Source organism: Pangasianodon hypophthalmus, chromosome 27 (assembly GCF_027358585.1).
Source record: "Pangasianodon hypophthalmus isolate fPanHyp1 chromosome 27, fPanHyp1.pri, whole genome shotgun sequence".
Lineage (NCBI taxonomy): Eukaryota > Metazoa > Chordata > Actinopteri > Siluriformes > Pangasiidae > Pangasianodon > Pangasianodon hypophthalmus.
This window is the reverse complement of record NC_069736.1, coordinates 4,291,694-4,306,423: the sequence shown is the minus strand read 5'-3', so window position 1 is coordinate 4,306,423 and position 14,730 is coordinate 4,291,694. Positions and strand designations below refer to the sequence as shown.

Sequence of the window (14,730 nt, the reverse complement as noted above, 5' to 3'; positions counted from 1 at the left end):
TGCAGGTTGTTTAAAAGTTAGGAGAACTTTCTCTGAACCATAACACAACAAATTGTGAATGTTATAGCTCCACAAAGAAAACTTTCTTAGAAAAGTAAAGAGGAAATAAACCAGATTCTGTTCTCAAAATGATTCAGGATCCAGAAATAAACTTTCCCAGTGCCTTCTGCAAACCAATAACTCTTAGTATTAACCTCTGATCACAAGTGTGCAGCTGAGACACAGACATTCACACCTGGCTCTTTTACGCGTCTCGAATGCATCTCCATTGACTGCTGATCAAATTTTCCACTTAGGCTCATGACCCAGTTAACTGAAGTGGTCTTTTAATGTTGTTAAGGACTCACTGGGACACATTAAGTGCCCACACTGCTGATGTTATATGGCTTTATATGTACTACTCAAAAGTGATTTTTGTGATCAGGTCACAGATATGCTTTTTATCACTTGGGGTCAAGCTACCTGAGATGAATGTTAATACACATGTGAGAGTTTTAGTTATGTATTATCCTATCACAGCAGAAACTGACTGATGAAAACTGATTTTCATGCTACTGTAATTGAAATACTGAAACTGAAGGCTTTCACACTTTTTTGACTGAAAAATGTTATTGAACAGAAAGTTAATGTTAACTCTCATCAAGAAATTCAGATTCTATGAATATGCAAATTGGACACACCTCCAGCCCTATACATTGGATCATGATAGGCTCTTAAATATTATGATGCAATAAAATTGTCCTTTCAGGAGTTCAATCCCAAATCCCAAGTATATTTTGACTGCACTTTTAGGCTTCATTTTTTGAATAACATTTCGCCTCCACATTTTCTAAATGTTCTGTGATCTTACATTAAAAAAAAAAAAAGCTTCAACACAACACAGTGTTTTCTTTTTAATCATACAAAAGATACCAGTAAAAGATACAACTTTTCTGACAAAAACATCTAGCATGTTGCTTTACTGACCTTCATTTCAGGAAATTTACAGTATACATCAGTGATTAAACAGAAAAAAGGTGGTATTGCTTTTTTTCACCCACATACTCATAACAACATTTGGAACATAAAGCCAGATAAAAGAACTTGGTGCAGTCTGTTGTACTGCTTAACAGTCCATTCAGAAGCTATGTACAATTACAAATATCACAGACACAAGCTTGCATTACCTTAACCCCTCGGCAGAGACATATACAGAGCTGATTAGGATGGAAACGACGTAGATTTGTCCTCAAGTGTAACACATATTGTATGTAAGGGACTGGCAGCAACTCCTAGCATGGCAAACAGTGCCCTCTAGACGCTCAATGATTAAAAGGGAAAAAAAAAAAAAGATTTTTGGTTGTCACAGTAGAAAACACTGCATGCATGATACAAACAATGTCCTGTAAAACAATGTACATATTTAAAAATAATACTTTGAAGGGAAGAGTGGAGCTTTTTTGAAGTACAGTTCAGCTTTATACATGAGCAAAAAACAACGAAAAAAAAAACATTATCTACAGAAACAAAAAAAAACAACACACTAGGGTTGTGTTCTCTGGAAAGAAATTAAAAGGGATTTTCAATAGAGAATCCATAATGAATCACTGAAACCTTGCCATGTGACCAAAAAAAAAACAGAAAACAAGTTGTAGCGATGACTTCTCTTGATGACTATCTTCGATAGCGCCCTCTTTCTTTCTCTCGGTCACGGTCTCTGATGCGGTCTCTGTCGCGGTCACGCTCACGGCCTCGCTCTCTCTCGCGCTCTCGGCGTGCGTCTCGTGGTCGCTCGCGCTCCCTCTGACGCTCGCGCTCTCTGGGCCGGCTCCTGCGGCCGCTCACCACTGCCTGGGTGCGCCTCAGGAAGTCGTCCACACGCATATCATAATCGTGCTGCAACACGTGAGTGAAGATTAAATGTCAGCATGGTACAACACCACATTGAAGGGGGGAAAAAAAAATCTAGTCAAAACCTAGCTATTTTATACTAAAGGAAATGCGCATATTCTACACAAATAGCAAAATGCATTATGGGTATTTTGTACCAGCCAGGCTACATTATCTGGACGGTAACAGTGCACTGTGAGATTTAATGCATGCACTAGATATTCTTCATTATGCATTCATGTGTCATTGCTAAAGGAAATAATCACCAAAAAGTGTGCACTGTGTAGTGAATAGTGTGTGGTTTTAGACATAATGACTGCTTTTTTTTATGGTCATGTGATGTATAATGTAACAAGCACAGGATTACAAAAGATATTATGAAGCAGCAGCCAAACCAGATTTTTGCTTCACCAATTTTCTTGGGTGGAGCAACAACAAAAAATTACAGGTGACCCCGGTGTGATGCGAGTACAGGGGAAACAAAGTAGTGAGCAGCTAACGTTAGAGAATTTTTCATTTTTGTTTAACTGTGAGCGACAGAAAATAACAAGACAAAAGTTTAGTGTAAGTAATACTCCAATTTTTGTTCAGAAAGAAGAGACACAGCTCACCATCTAGGTTTCTATTAGTTTTGCTTTCAAGGTTCATGAATTTACAGGGTTCCAATTCACATAAACAACCACAGTCTGAAGTAAAATGATCAGCTATTGAAAGCAAATTCGTGGAAACACAGTAAATACATTTATATTGAAATATCGGTGATGTACATAGTGTGTTTGTTGGTTGTAGTTGGACCCCAAATGCCAGAAAACAGTGCAGCTATATGACGCAGTTGTGCTGGGTTACGGCAGAGACTCAACTTGGCAGGTTAGTGGTTTATGAGATGACTAGCAGATGGTGGTGACAGCAGTATTAGTGTGAAAGCTGAAGCTTTAGAAGCTGATCTGTTTGAGCAGAATGACCAAATGAGGAGGTGAGAGAGCTAGACAGACAAAAGGACTAAAGCCCTGCGTCATCACACTGTTAAAGGAGAGATGAAGCGAGAGCTAAATCCCACTGCACCACTATCAGCATGACACTTGCTCAAGTGATGCCTTACCAGACTGGAGGAGAACGAACGGACGACCCTCTTCTCCCTGAAGCGAGCGTCGTGGGGCATGGGGTGATGACCTGAGTACGGTGGGTGGGCCTGGGGCGGCGGAGGATGGTGCTGGTAATAGGGGTGGTGAGGAGGCTGATCCATACCAGGATATGGTGCCTTCAGGTAAACAGAAATAATGTAATTATTAAATAAACATACAAATAAATGATCGACTGTGATAGAGAGCTACTTAAACTAGAAATAAACCTTAAATGATGCTCTTTTAAAAGTACTGACCATCCCTTGCCATGGAGGTGGAGGCCCAATGCTGTGATGGAACTCTCGCATGTAATCGTTGTAAGACTGCAGAGGAAAAAGAGTCACCAGTAAACAAAGACTAAATATATCTACCATAAAATATAAAATATATTTTACTACTGACAATGATGCCGTGGCACTTTATCATACACCACAAGTTAAAATGTTCATTTAAAAAAAGCAGTGGATGATTCAAAACTCACGCCATTGAGGAACACATCTCTTCTTACTCCAGAAAAGCGCCTGCAGGAAAAAGGTAAACGTCTAAGGTTAAAAATGCTTGTTAAAAGTCACAGGTAAAGACAATGGGCATGGATGAGAGCGAGGGAGGTACCTGTCCACAGGCTGGTTGCGTGGGTCTTGCATAAAACCTGAACAGCCAGCAAACAGAAGTTTCGCCAATGGTAAGAGAATTAGTATGAAAGAAAGTTTAAAAAAAATAAAAATAAAAAATTAATCCACACAGAATGTGCAAAACACAAAAAGAGACAGAATAGACACAAAGCATTGTGTACATATTCATATGAATCATATTAAGACATTAATATGAATAATGCAATAACCTCATTACTTTAGATCTTATTATAGTACATTAAATGACAGCATACAAGTTTTGCAGGCAAGCATTCTCTGATGCGGTCACATGTCACACAGAAGTAATAAGTGTTGTCATTGATCCTGTGCTCTGACGAACAGTGAGAGATATTGACCTGGTCTCTGGGGGAACTCGGGAGGATAGTCAATCCTGGGTCGCTTCCTGTTGTGCATGTCATATTCCTCTGGACGACGCCTACATGAATCAGGCAGGTTAGTATGAAGACACTGTTGTAAATGCTATATTATTTCCCTCATTAAAAAAGTCTGTTTATAATGAATGAGCTCTTTCAAACGATTATCACGCTTCAATATTAAAAACGCTTGAACGCATCAATACACATTCTTTAAAGGGAAACTTCACAACTTTTCAACATTAAGCTCAACTATGTCATATCGATTTCATATCAATTTAAAAGCTGGTATGTGCTTAATTATGTCATAGCATCAGTAATCTGACATTTGACATAATGAACTAGGTGCTGAAAAGAGTGGAATTGCCCTGGACTGATGAGCTCATTACTTCTGCAGAGAATATTTAAACATTGTGATGCCATTTCCACACACTTATACTCACTGGGTCAATTTTGAGCAACCTGCCTCCACAGCAACACTTGCCCCAAAGCTACATTATACAGATTACTAATTAAGCTGCATGCATGCAAATGAAACTTCTGAACCTGGTTTTCTAGACAGTGGACATTACTTGCATCCTAGACTGTTTTCCCACAATATGCCATTTTGTTTTGTCATGAATAGAAAACTCATAGAAGAAACCATAAAACCAATACATAATATACGTAATATACATAATATACATGCCTTAAATAAACATGTCTAATACCCAACATAGAAATGCCCACAATCAGTGAACTGAATAATCAGGGTAAAAACTCTCCAACTTGGTCTTGCAGAGTTCATGATATAAATGATAATTAGCTTCACAGTCTATCCTCACGTGATTACTGAATACACCTTGGTCTCTCAAAGCTACTAACCACACGGCCAGGCAAATTACAACACGCCTTTTTCTGTTTTGTCCACCAGAAGGAGTGCCACTGGCTTATAATAATATTAAAGTTTTGCCCTAAAACATCATCAGACTTTTCTAATAAACAACTCCAGACAAAAGATTAAATTTTGGAATTTCCTTGGCTTTACCACAGCGTTATTGCATTAAAATTTCAACTTGTTTCAAGTTTCGCACAATAAAACCAATTTTATTCCAGAAACTCTAGTTACAGAGTATGATGATGTTTTAGGCATAAATGCCTTTAAAATCAGTTTGTGGTTACAGTAGGTCATGTCAGAAATGTACTACTAAGTTAAAGTAATAATGAATTTGTGAACATGTGCTGTCCAGCGCACTATCCCATTCTACCTAATAATTACTCTAGTTAATTACTGTCTGGCTCCTAAAGCCACCCAAAACGTCAGACCCAGAATAACCAAAACAGTAAAGCGAAAGAAAAAGAATTCTGTTTGAAAGTGTGACATACCGCTTTCTTGTAGTTTTGTGACTGTTAACGCTGGCAAATATTTATGATAGCAAAAGTTCATACAACAGTCCAGCTTACTCTTTAGCCGTATACGGCCTGGTAAACACATTTTACTTGATCGGCCTGGTAAGGCGGAAGAAGGGGTGCAATAAGGTGTGATGCAGTCCATTTGAAATCAAACAAAAAAAGACAAAAGAGGAGCTCCAGCCATTGGAAATAACCCCCATGGTGAACCCCCTCCCAAGTGCTTCTCTTGTGGTACGCAGTCCATGGAAGCCTCAGTGGAACCTGAGAGAAAAGGAGGGGGAGATGTGGTGGAGGCAGGGTGTGCTGCCGCCCTACACCAGATCAGTCCATCAGGGTTGATTTGAACATGACAGCCTACCTACCACCAGCTGGGAGACAGGAAGGAGTATTCTTAAAGGGATCAGGAAAAGGGGAGGGATTTTTTTTTTTTTTTTGCCACGACAAACATCCACAGTCCTTGAGTAAGGGTTGGGGGTTAGTGGATCAGAGCCTGAAAACCATCAAACTTCCTTTTTTGTTTGCTCAGTCCTTTTTTGGGGCCATTTGTTTTTCTGCTTGAGGTGAGTAAATATGAGCTCATTTCAGGCACACTTTGAGAGCAGCAAGAGTTCATATACAGCAGTGCTATAAGGGACAGTCCCTGGCATCATTTCAGTCCACAGGCATTGCATGATGTAGCAACAGAACTGGCCTATCTCTCCCCGGGAACTTGCTAGTAGAACACGCTCAGCTCGCCTCATTCCCTGGCCCTCTCTTTTTCTCGCTTGCTCGCTTTCTTTCCTTCTCTCACTCCTTTCTGCTACGCTCTGCACACACATCTATCGATATTCAAAAGAACGCCCATCCAAGCTGTTTTTGGACAGAACTGGAAACCCAGTGAAACAGTCCCAAAATATTCTCTTCTTGAAAGATTTTTTTTTTGTTTAAACAATCAACGCTTTCTGCCTCTCAAATGGATGCGCCATCTTCTGCTTATATATTATGGCTCCTTTAAATAGTCCCATATATGACTGGGTCTATCCCTCATGGAAATTCCTGAAAGAAAAGGCTTTTGGAAAAATTTAAACACAGACTCATCTACAAAGAGAATGCACCTTATTGCTACCGCTACAGAAAATGTTAACTGAACTACTGTCAGGCTGAAGTGAATAAGGAGTTACATTGGGATTTTTAACATTAGCGTACATTCATTCAGTAAAAAATGATTATGTTACGCTTTTAACTGTTACGCTTCTTTCAAAAGGACATATCAGCATGTACATTAACAGCAACAACAGAACACAGCCAGCCGCTGGACGTGTAGGCTCCGGTGAGCTCTGGCCGGCTCGTTTGGGGCTCTTCTCTGAGGACTCGAGGATGACGAGTAGGAAGAAGGAAACAACAACACGCTCCCTTCGGCCCGTCATGTGACACATGTGCGCACTAGCAGTCCAAAGAACATTTCTAACCTTCCCAGGTCTCGGGGGGCGGGCTCTCTGTGCGGGGGACGGCCCCGGGAACGAGGCTCCGAGTGCGTCCTCCTCTTGTGGCGCATTTTGTGAATAACCTGATACAAGTCAATGCTCTCGTCCGGAGGGAAGAGCATGCACAGCTGCAGGCCGCAGTTCGTCTCGATCTCCTGCAGACAATGGGGGAACAAAGAATTTTAAAGAAGTAGAATGAAGACATGTAAAAATCATTCTTGTAAAATAAATATGCCACCTTTTCCATATTGCTTGCACTGTTAGACCAGGTTTATGCTTGATTTTTGCTATGCATACGCACATACTCTGCATTCATGTACGAAAAAGATGTACAAAAGGTACGCAGACGAGTCCATGAACAAAGCAACGTAATAGCTTCCACTTCCACACACAGCCATTTATCAGTTAAACGCCTGGTCTTAATTTCTTTTTTTTTTTTTTTTTTGCAGAATGATCAACATAACAACTGACATTTCCCATCATTTCCACATAAAATGGCAGAAATATAATGAGTCACATAATTAACACTATAAAAAGGCAGCATATTGATTTTAAAAGAACCACTAATGGATCAGGGAAAGACCAGATAGAGGACTAACCTGTCCATCACGTCCGATCTTCACAGGCTTGTGTTCGTTCCACGAGTTGGTAAGGTGTGCTGACTTTGTAAAAGGTAACTCCCGCCTGAAAAGTGCATGAACAAGAACATTAAACGCCCATGGTCTAAAAGGAAAAGAGAACCACACATTTTCAACCATCACATAATTTATATTCTTCATGACAGTGTGGATAAGTCAAAGCTACCTGCATATCCAGTCGATTTTGAAGACTCCTCCGAGCATCTTGGCGTTCATGCCTGCAGGCAGGACCCAGTGGATGGGAGAACCTCCATGATGAGACTCGGACGAGAGTCGAGCAAACCCTGAAAAGAACCCAAAACTGAACGCTTAAAGAAAGAAGGGCAAGTCTTATGACATATTAATACAAAATCCAATTCTGTACAAGGCTTACTGTTGCAAGCTTTATTAGTTTTATAATAATATTAGCAATTTCATGATTGTGTATTATTTACAATACAGAGTATTCCTAAAATAAAATGCTAATTTATCATTGGATATCTCACCTTGAAATTTGCCACTCTCCCTGACAGAAAAGATAAGGATGACGCTTCTAGCCGAGCGGAATGCTGCGTTCAACTTCCTCTCGTTCACAGGCAGGGTCGACCACACCCCCTGGAGGCGGAGCAAATGAGATATTTTGCAACAAACTCCCTGTTATAATCTCTCATTTTTACAGATAAGGCTATAGTACCACAAAATGTCAAAAAATACACACCTTTGCTTTAGCAAGAGAAACATTCTCATGGTTGTTGCTCTTAATCAGGAAGTACCTAGCCTCCCTCAGGACGTATTTCAGCTTGCTGGTTTGATCTATTAAATGACAGCGAAGGAGCAACAAAAAGATCTTGAGAATACAGAAAGCCTTTTCAACCACGTCTGCAACTTTCTTTGAGCTTTTGTGAATATTTTTTTTTTTTTTTTTACCTTTTCTCACAGCACGGACAGACGACGGCAGCTTTTCGTGCTTCTTTTCAGACCCTGCAGGCAGCAAACACAAAGTGTTAATGTCCTGGTACAATAGCAATAAAATGGCTATAGAAATCATACTTTTGTTAAAATGGTAGGCATTTTATATGCATGTGTGGTTTCAATTCATATATAATTACTGGTGTAGCCTTATTATTACTATTTTTTTAATATTCTTAGATCAAGTTGAATGAATTGATCTTTTTTGCACTGTCCTGTGCTCACAATGAGTGCCCTAAATATTCAGAATCTCGATGTCCACAATTGTACAATTTAAAAAAAAATGCAGTCTAGATGCTCACGTAAGGAAAATATAGGCTGACTACCAAGCCAGATTTTCTGACAAGGCATCTGTAATGAACTTGGTGTGTAGAGCCTTTCAGGCGATTTGGTAAACTAAAACTGAATGCATTTTTTGCATATAATCTTGCCCACCATTGAATTATAGAGCAAGAAGTGACAGTAATTCTCATAACTGCATTCAGAAGCCTCTGAAAGGACTCAAGTGACTGAAAAAAACAAAGCATCAAACTGTTCAGTTGTTGGAAATTTACACTACACCAGGTGGCCAGCAGATGTGCATTGACGTGATTGAATTAATTCCACTCTCTGTAATCTGACCTGCTCTGCCACTGAATGACAAGTGACCTACACTTTAACTAAAAATCTTATATTGAACAAAACCTCAAAACGTATCTAAAATTAGCAACTCTCATTCTCATCAGTGACAATCTGTTTTTTTTTGTTTTTTTTTTGCCAGATCCATCATTATCCATTGTTATCCATCATTCCTTGATGAGAATAAATGCTCTGAACCTGTACTGCTACCAGGGCAGAGGCAGGTCAGCTTACACAGTTAATCGGTCAAAATCATACAAAGACTACCACCTCTTCCATAATTAATAATTAGTTCTACTAATAAGTGCATGAGCTTATATATGCAAAACTGAATTATTGGGGATTATTTAATACCTGTGCATGATTCTGAAGCTGAACTTCCACTTCTATCAAAAACGATTGGTGATATCCCTCTAGCGTGCTTCTTCTCTTTTCTTTCCTTATCTGAATAGTAAATGGGAGAACAAGCCCCTTCTGTTAGAGTGTATATATGTATATGTATATAAATGTCTTATCTAGATGACTTGGGCTTGGATTTCTAGCTCTGCACTTTGTATATCTGTCCTTAAAGTGAACACATCCAGGTAGCAACCTGTAGTGAAAACTTCTGACAACACATGATTAAAGATTTACAGTTAAAACATTACAGCAAGACTCTGCTGTCGAGTAAAGGCTTGGTCCTTGTAAGCAAACACCAAAGGCATGAAGGAAGTCAAGTGGATGCTTAAGATGGTAGAAATGATTATCTAACAGAAAATGATTGCATAGTATTGGTACAGTCCATTCTGAAGCAATTACTCCCATACAAGAGACGGCCATTTATATATCTACAGTGCTGTTTCTGGTGCTGTGATTGGCTGAAGCGCGAAGTGTGCCTCCACTTGCATACCTGGAAATGCTGTGACCCCTCCTCTGTGGTTTTTATCAAGGGTTTCACAGTAATATCGTCAATAAAATACTTTATTCTGACTGTAAACCTGGCATCTGCCTGCTCTATTTATGGGCACAGAGCATTAGGTAAAACTTGTTTATTTTTAAAAAAAAAAAAAAAAAAAAAAAAAAAAAAAAAAAGGCCCTGTGCATTTCATACGCAGTTTATTACAAGATATCCACACTCATCTATTTCAGTGGAGAAAATCTAAAAAATCCCAAACTGTTCCCTATCTTGTCAATTTCAATACCTAACCACACAGCATCTGTGAATTCAGTGAAGTAAGTACTGGTTAAACTCTGTCAAAATCTCATTTTCTGGACGAATTCACATTTTCTGGACACAACACCCCACACATGTTCACAAATACATGATTCACAAATACATGGCCTAAATGGACATTACTGAAGGAACCAAATGAATGGTTTAAGAAAAAATTAAGCCTTGGCGGATATTTTGCAAATTTTAAAACGTCTGTTGGGCCCACACATCAGACTCTCCGCTCAAACTGGTCAGAGTTAGTGCTTGTCTTCCATGTGAAGAATGCAGACAGTTAACATGGTTAAGTTTGAGCTAGTAGGGGAAATAAATGTATCATGTGTCAACAGAATTGTCATCACTCCTGAGCTGAGTGTATGCTCTGGCAATATGACAGACAGACAGACAGGTACATGTCATCACATAATAATCTCTGGCCTGAGAGGGGAATTAAATGGTAATTAAATGTCTTTATGATTATTCCAGCAATTACTAATTACAGCCTATTCCAGCAATTACTAATTACAGCCTATTCCAGCAATTACTAATTACAGCCCATCATAATTCAATAGTTGTGATTATGAATAATAGGTAATCTAGTCTGTAATTAAGAGATCATCAGGAAAAATCAAGATAATAGTGTAAGTGATCACGATGCTCAGATACAATACGTTGTAATTGCGTTTCCATGACAGTATCACTCGTGGCATTTTATCAACCATTTTATTTATCAACCAACTACTTCTGTTATAAATGTAGATCAGGTTTAAGTTTAATAAACCTGTTAATATTTACTTTCCATTTAGTGATAGTCCATGCATTAGGAGATATGTACACTTAGTAACCTGTTGCTGCAAGTGTCACAGACTTCAGAATGGCTCTGTTTTGGTAAAGTGGCCTTCCAAAGGACCCTTCGAAGTTTCAGATTGCTTCAGAATAGACTGCAGCCTATAACATCTAAAAGTGCCAGACTGTGTTCTGAATTTTGCTTCAACTGAAATCATTTTACTCAATCTACAAGAGCAGCAACGGCCAAAGCTGCTGCATTATGGGATGCTTGGAAGAAAATGCTATCTGGGATCAAGCTGCAAACTGACCACTAGGACTGTAATTAACACGATGCTGAGGAAGACAGATGCTCACCCGAGGCCTCGGAACCTGAGGCGGAGTGCACCGACTCGCCCTCCGAGAATGAGACAGATTCTGACTGCGAATCACTGGCTTCACTGCGCGTGTCATAGTCATTCTGCTCGTTCCCTTCATGCTGGTCGCCGTCCTCCAGCTCATAGTCTTCATCTTCGTCTTCTCCTTCTTCTCCCTCGACGTCCTCGTCCTCCTCATCATCATCTGGGCCTTTCTCTCCTTCCTCGTCCTCATCCTCCATCACCTCCTCTTCCTCACCATCAGAACGGTTGCCTTCAGAGGAGCCTGCGGAACTGCCCGTCTCCTGCTCGGAAGCGTATTCCTCCGACCGTGCGTCTTCTTCGTCTTCTTTCGAGGAGCGGCTGACCCGGCCCACGCTCTCCGCACTCGTCCTCCTCAGCTTCTAAAAGCACAGATGTGTATTATTGTGTGAAAAATGTTTACTGCATTTAAGCTGCACATTAAGATAACAATTCAATACACCATACATAAGAGGCACTATATTGAATGAAGAGAAGAAAAAGTTTCTTTGTTGTACTGACACAGTAGTAATAAGCAGTTCCTCCATGTTGAGACCTCCAGAAAGCCATGACCCCAGCCTAACACTTGTTTTATATTCGTAGGTAGAAAAGTGTGTGTGTGTGTGTGTGTAGGAAAAATTCTGAGCTACTGAGAAAAGGACTGGATTTTCAACCTAAAATGAGCAGTGAAGTGGTGCTCTAAAATGTAAAATATAGCCTAATTCAAAACGCATAAGCCATGGACAAAAAACACAACCCTTCATGTGTGTCAACAGTACAGCCTGGACAGTTTAAAAGCAGCTCAATCAAGACACATTTGACCCTATATCTTGTGCTGTCCACTTTTGATCTGATCACCGGAGATGGATATTAATACCAAGTTTGAACAAGGCCCAAGTGTACTTTAACTGTAAACTCTGCCTTATTATTTTTCAATATCTGGCTAAAGTGCTCCACACACCTCATTCAACTCTGGCATCAGTGGTTTGATCCTCCTCTGGTGGTCTCTGCTGTGCCCTTTGGACAGATCAGCCCTGGAAGTTCTCCCTCTGCCAGAATGGTTCTTCCTGTCTTCATAGAAGTCATCAGGGTGGTGTCTGCCTGTCAGGCTGGTCACCTTTTTCCCAATGGCTCCACTGGACGATACTGACCTTTTAACCAGCTGCCTGGTGGAGTGGCCAGAAGACCTTAGTCGCTTTGCATCATGGCTATCTCCACGTTCGTTCTTTCGCTTGGAACCTTAAATATAATAAAAAAAAAATCAATTCTCATTGAAAATCAATTATCTAGCTATTTCAGGTTGTTGTCACGGTGTCACAGTGTATGATCAGACTTCACAATTTCTGTCTGTAACAGAATAGCAGATTGCTTTTGTGTCCAGCTGCATCTCCCCAAAAATTTTACAAACACCCCTCCTTCTGGACTCGCCCTAAATAACACTACAGCAACCTCTGTTTCTCAGTGCAGGAGACACAACTGGACTGAAAAGCTTTTGGCTGTTGTAACCACATTACATTGTTCCCTCTGCTGCTACTCCTAGCAAGTTCATAACACAGAAGAACATGGCATTGCTGGCCAGAATTATACAAACCTGTCTATTATTGTCTCATCAGCACTACACACTGCTGCTCTAATTACCTTTCCTCCCAGCCACTCTCTCCTTCAGCTTATAATGACAATTTTATAGAAAGTCATTTTCAAAAATATCTTTGAAATAAACAAAGAACAATTTGAGTTTGTTTCCTTTTGGTTTTTGTCATACACTATATGGCCAAAAGTATGTGGACCTGACCATCACACTCATATGTGGTTTTCCCCCCAAACTGTTGCTTAAAGCACACAACTGCACAGAATTTCTTTGTATGCTGCAGCATTACAATTTCCCTTCACTGGAACTAAAAGGCCGAAACCTGTTCCAGCATGACAATGCCCCTGTACACAAAGCGATCCATGAAGACATGATGTGTCAAGGTTGGAGTGGAAGAACTCGAGTGTCCTGCACAGAGCCCTGACCTTAACCCCACTGAACACCTTTGGGATGAACTGGAACACCGACTGCACACCAGACCTCCTCACCAACATCAGCGTCTGACCTCACTAATGCTCTTGTAGCTGAATGAACACAAATCACAGCCACGCTCCAAAATCTAGTGGAAAGCTTTCACAGAAGAGTGGAACCTATTATAACAGCAAAAGTGGGAATAAATCTGGAATGTTCATCAAACACATATGGGTGTGATTGATCGGGATTGATACTTTTGACCACATAGCATATATACAATAAAATATGCAAAGATTTCATAATACAATTTGCTTTACACACACGGTGTGTCTGTGTTTTTAAATGGCTGATTAGTGGAAGTGGTTCAGTGGTTAAGGCTTTGGGCAACTGATCAGAAGGAAGGTTGTGAGTTCAAATCCCAGCAATGCCAAGCTGCCATGCTCAGATCCTTGAGTAAGACTCTTAACCCTCAGCTGTATCCTGTCTCAATTACAAGCCGTCCTGGATTTAAAAAAAATAATAATAATGTCCTTTTCACAAAGTGCAATAAAAATATATAGCTGCCACAATAACACACACACACACCTTTCTTTTCGTTCAGGTCATGTTCACTTTCAGGGTTGTACAGCTCGTCGTCTTGGTCTGGAGCATCAGTCAAGATATCCTCCAGAACATTGAGCTCTCCATCTAAAAAGTATTTGGAGTTTAGGAAATGAGTTCCTTTATCTTACCATTTTTATTCTAACTTTTGTATTACTGTTGCAGGAAAGCGAGCTGAATGCTAGTTAGCGGTATTACAATGCTAACACACGTAAACACTACAGACAGCTATTCAATTAGCTAAGCTTGCCTGCTAAAATAAATCAATTTCTACTAATAATAATACAAAACAAGGGCTGTTTAGTTATTATGCTTAATTATCATAATAATGACGTAATGGTTAACGCGGCTAGGCAAAAATCTAACGTGAGTAAGACAATGGTGTAAGCTAAGCGCTAACACCTATGCTAACATGCTAATATTAGCTAGCTACATTATTTTACCTTTGTCGTCTCGCCTGTCGACGGCCATCTTTATCAACCTTTCTCTCTTTTTTTAAAAGGAGACTTTGAGTCGCCTCGTTCTGTCTCCTTTTCAGTGCCCAGTATATTTTATTTACACAATCCGTTAGCTACATAAAAAAAAATTGACATTCAGTTCAATGTTTTTGTTCGTGCCTGAGCCCTCGTCTAAAATGGCTGAACACTTCCTCTAGCTCTGCACCGCAGCTGCGCAGGGGGTTGCCAGATTGAACCAAAGGGTTGCCTGGTTATCTGAGTAG

The 14,730-nt window shown here is 40.0% G+C and overlaps 1 protein-coding gene across 2 annotated transcripts; it reads right to left on the bottom strand.

Annotated features, from left to right (window-relative positions):
- Positions 1-880: 880 nt before the first annotated feature.
- On the bottom strand, positions 881-14,675 carry ythdc1 (YTH N6-methyladenosine RNA binding protein C1). Of its 2 annotated transcripts, XM_053230337.1 has the most exons (17): positions 14,453-14,675; positions 13,995-14,096; positions 12,369-12,646; positions 11,388-11,790; positions 9,410-9,499; positions 8,396-8,449; positions 8,187-8,281; positions 7,975-8,083; positions 7,656-7,773; positions 7,451-7,535; positions 6,837-7,006; positions 3,979-4,058; positions 3,603-3,639; positions 3,472-3,511; positions 3,248-3,313; positions 2,969-3,127; positions 881-1,875 (listed from the first exon to the last, which is right to left on the bottom strand). In XM_053230337.1, exons 1-17 carry the CDS (start codon positions 14,478-14,480, stop codon positions 1,654-1,656), a joined length of 2,136 nt encoding a protein of 711 aa, XP_053086312.1. In that variant the 5' UTR covers positions 14,481-14,675; the 3' UTR covers positions 881-1,653. The 2 variants fall into 2 exon arrangements, with proteins under 2 accessions (XP_053086312.1, XP_053086313.1); XM_053230338.1 differs by lacking the exon at positions 9,410-9,499 and having other exon boundaries at positions 14,453-14,674.
- Between the last annotated feature and the right edge of the window lie 55 nt (positions 14,676-14,730).

Excerpts from the sequence above, each read along its gene's own strand:
- ythdc1 (XM_053230337.1), bottom strand. The coding sequence starts at position 14,480 with ATGGCCGTCGACAGGCGAGACGACAAAG. Across the intron at positions 14,097-14,452 it reads CGACAGGCGAGACGACAAAG|ATGGAGAGCTCAATGTTCTG; the intron begins GTAAAATAATGT and ends AATACTTTTTAG. Across the intron at positions 1,876-2,968 it reads GTTCGTTCTCCTCCAGTCTG|CACGATTATGATATGCGTGT; the intron begins GTAAGGCATCAC and ends CACGTGTTGCAG.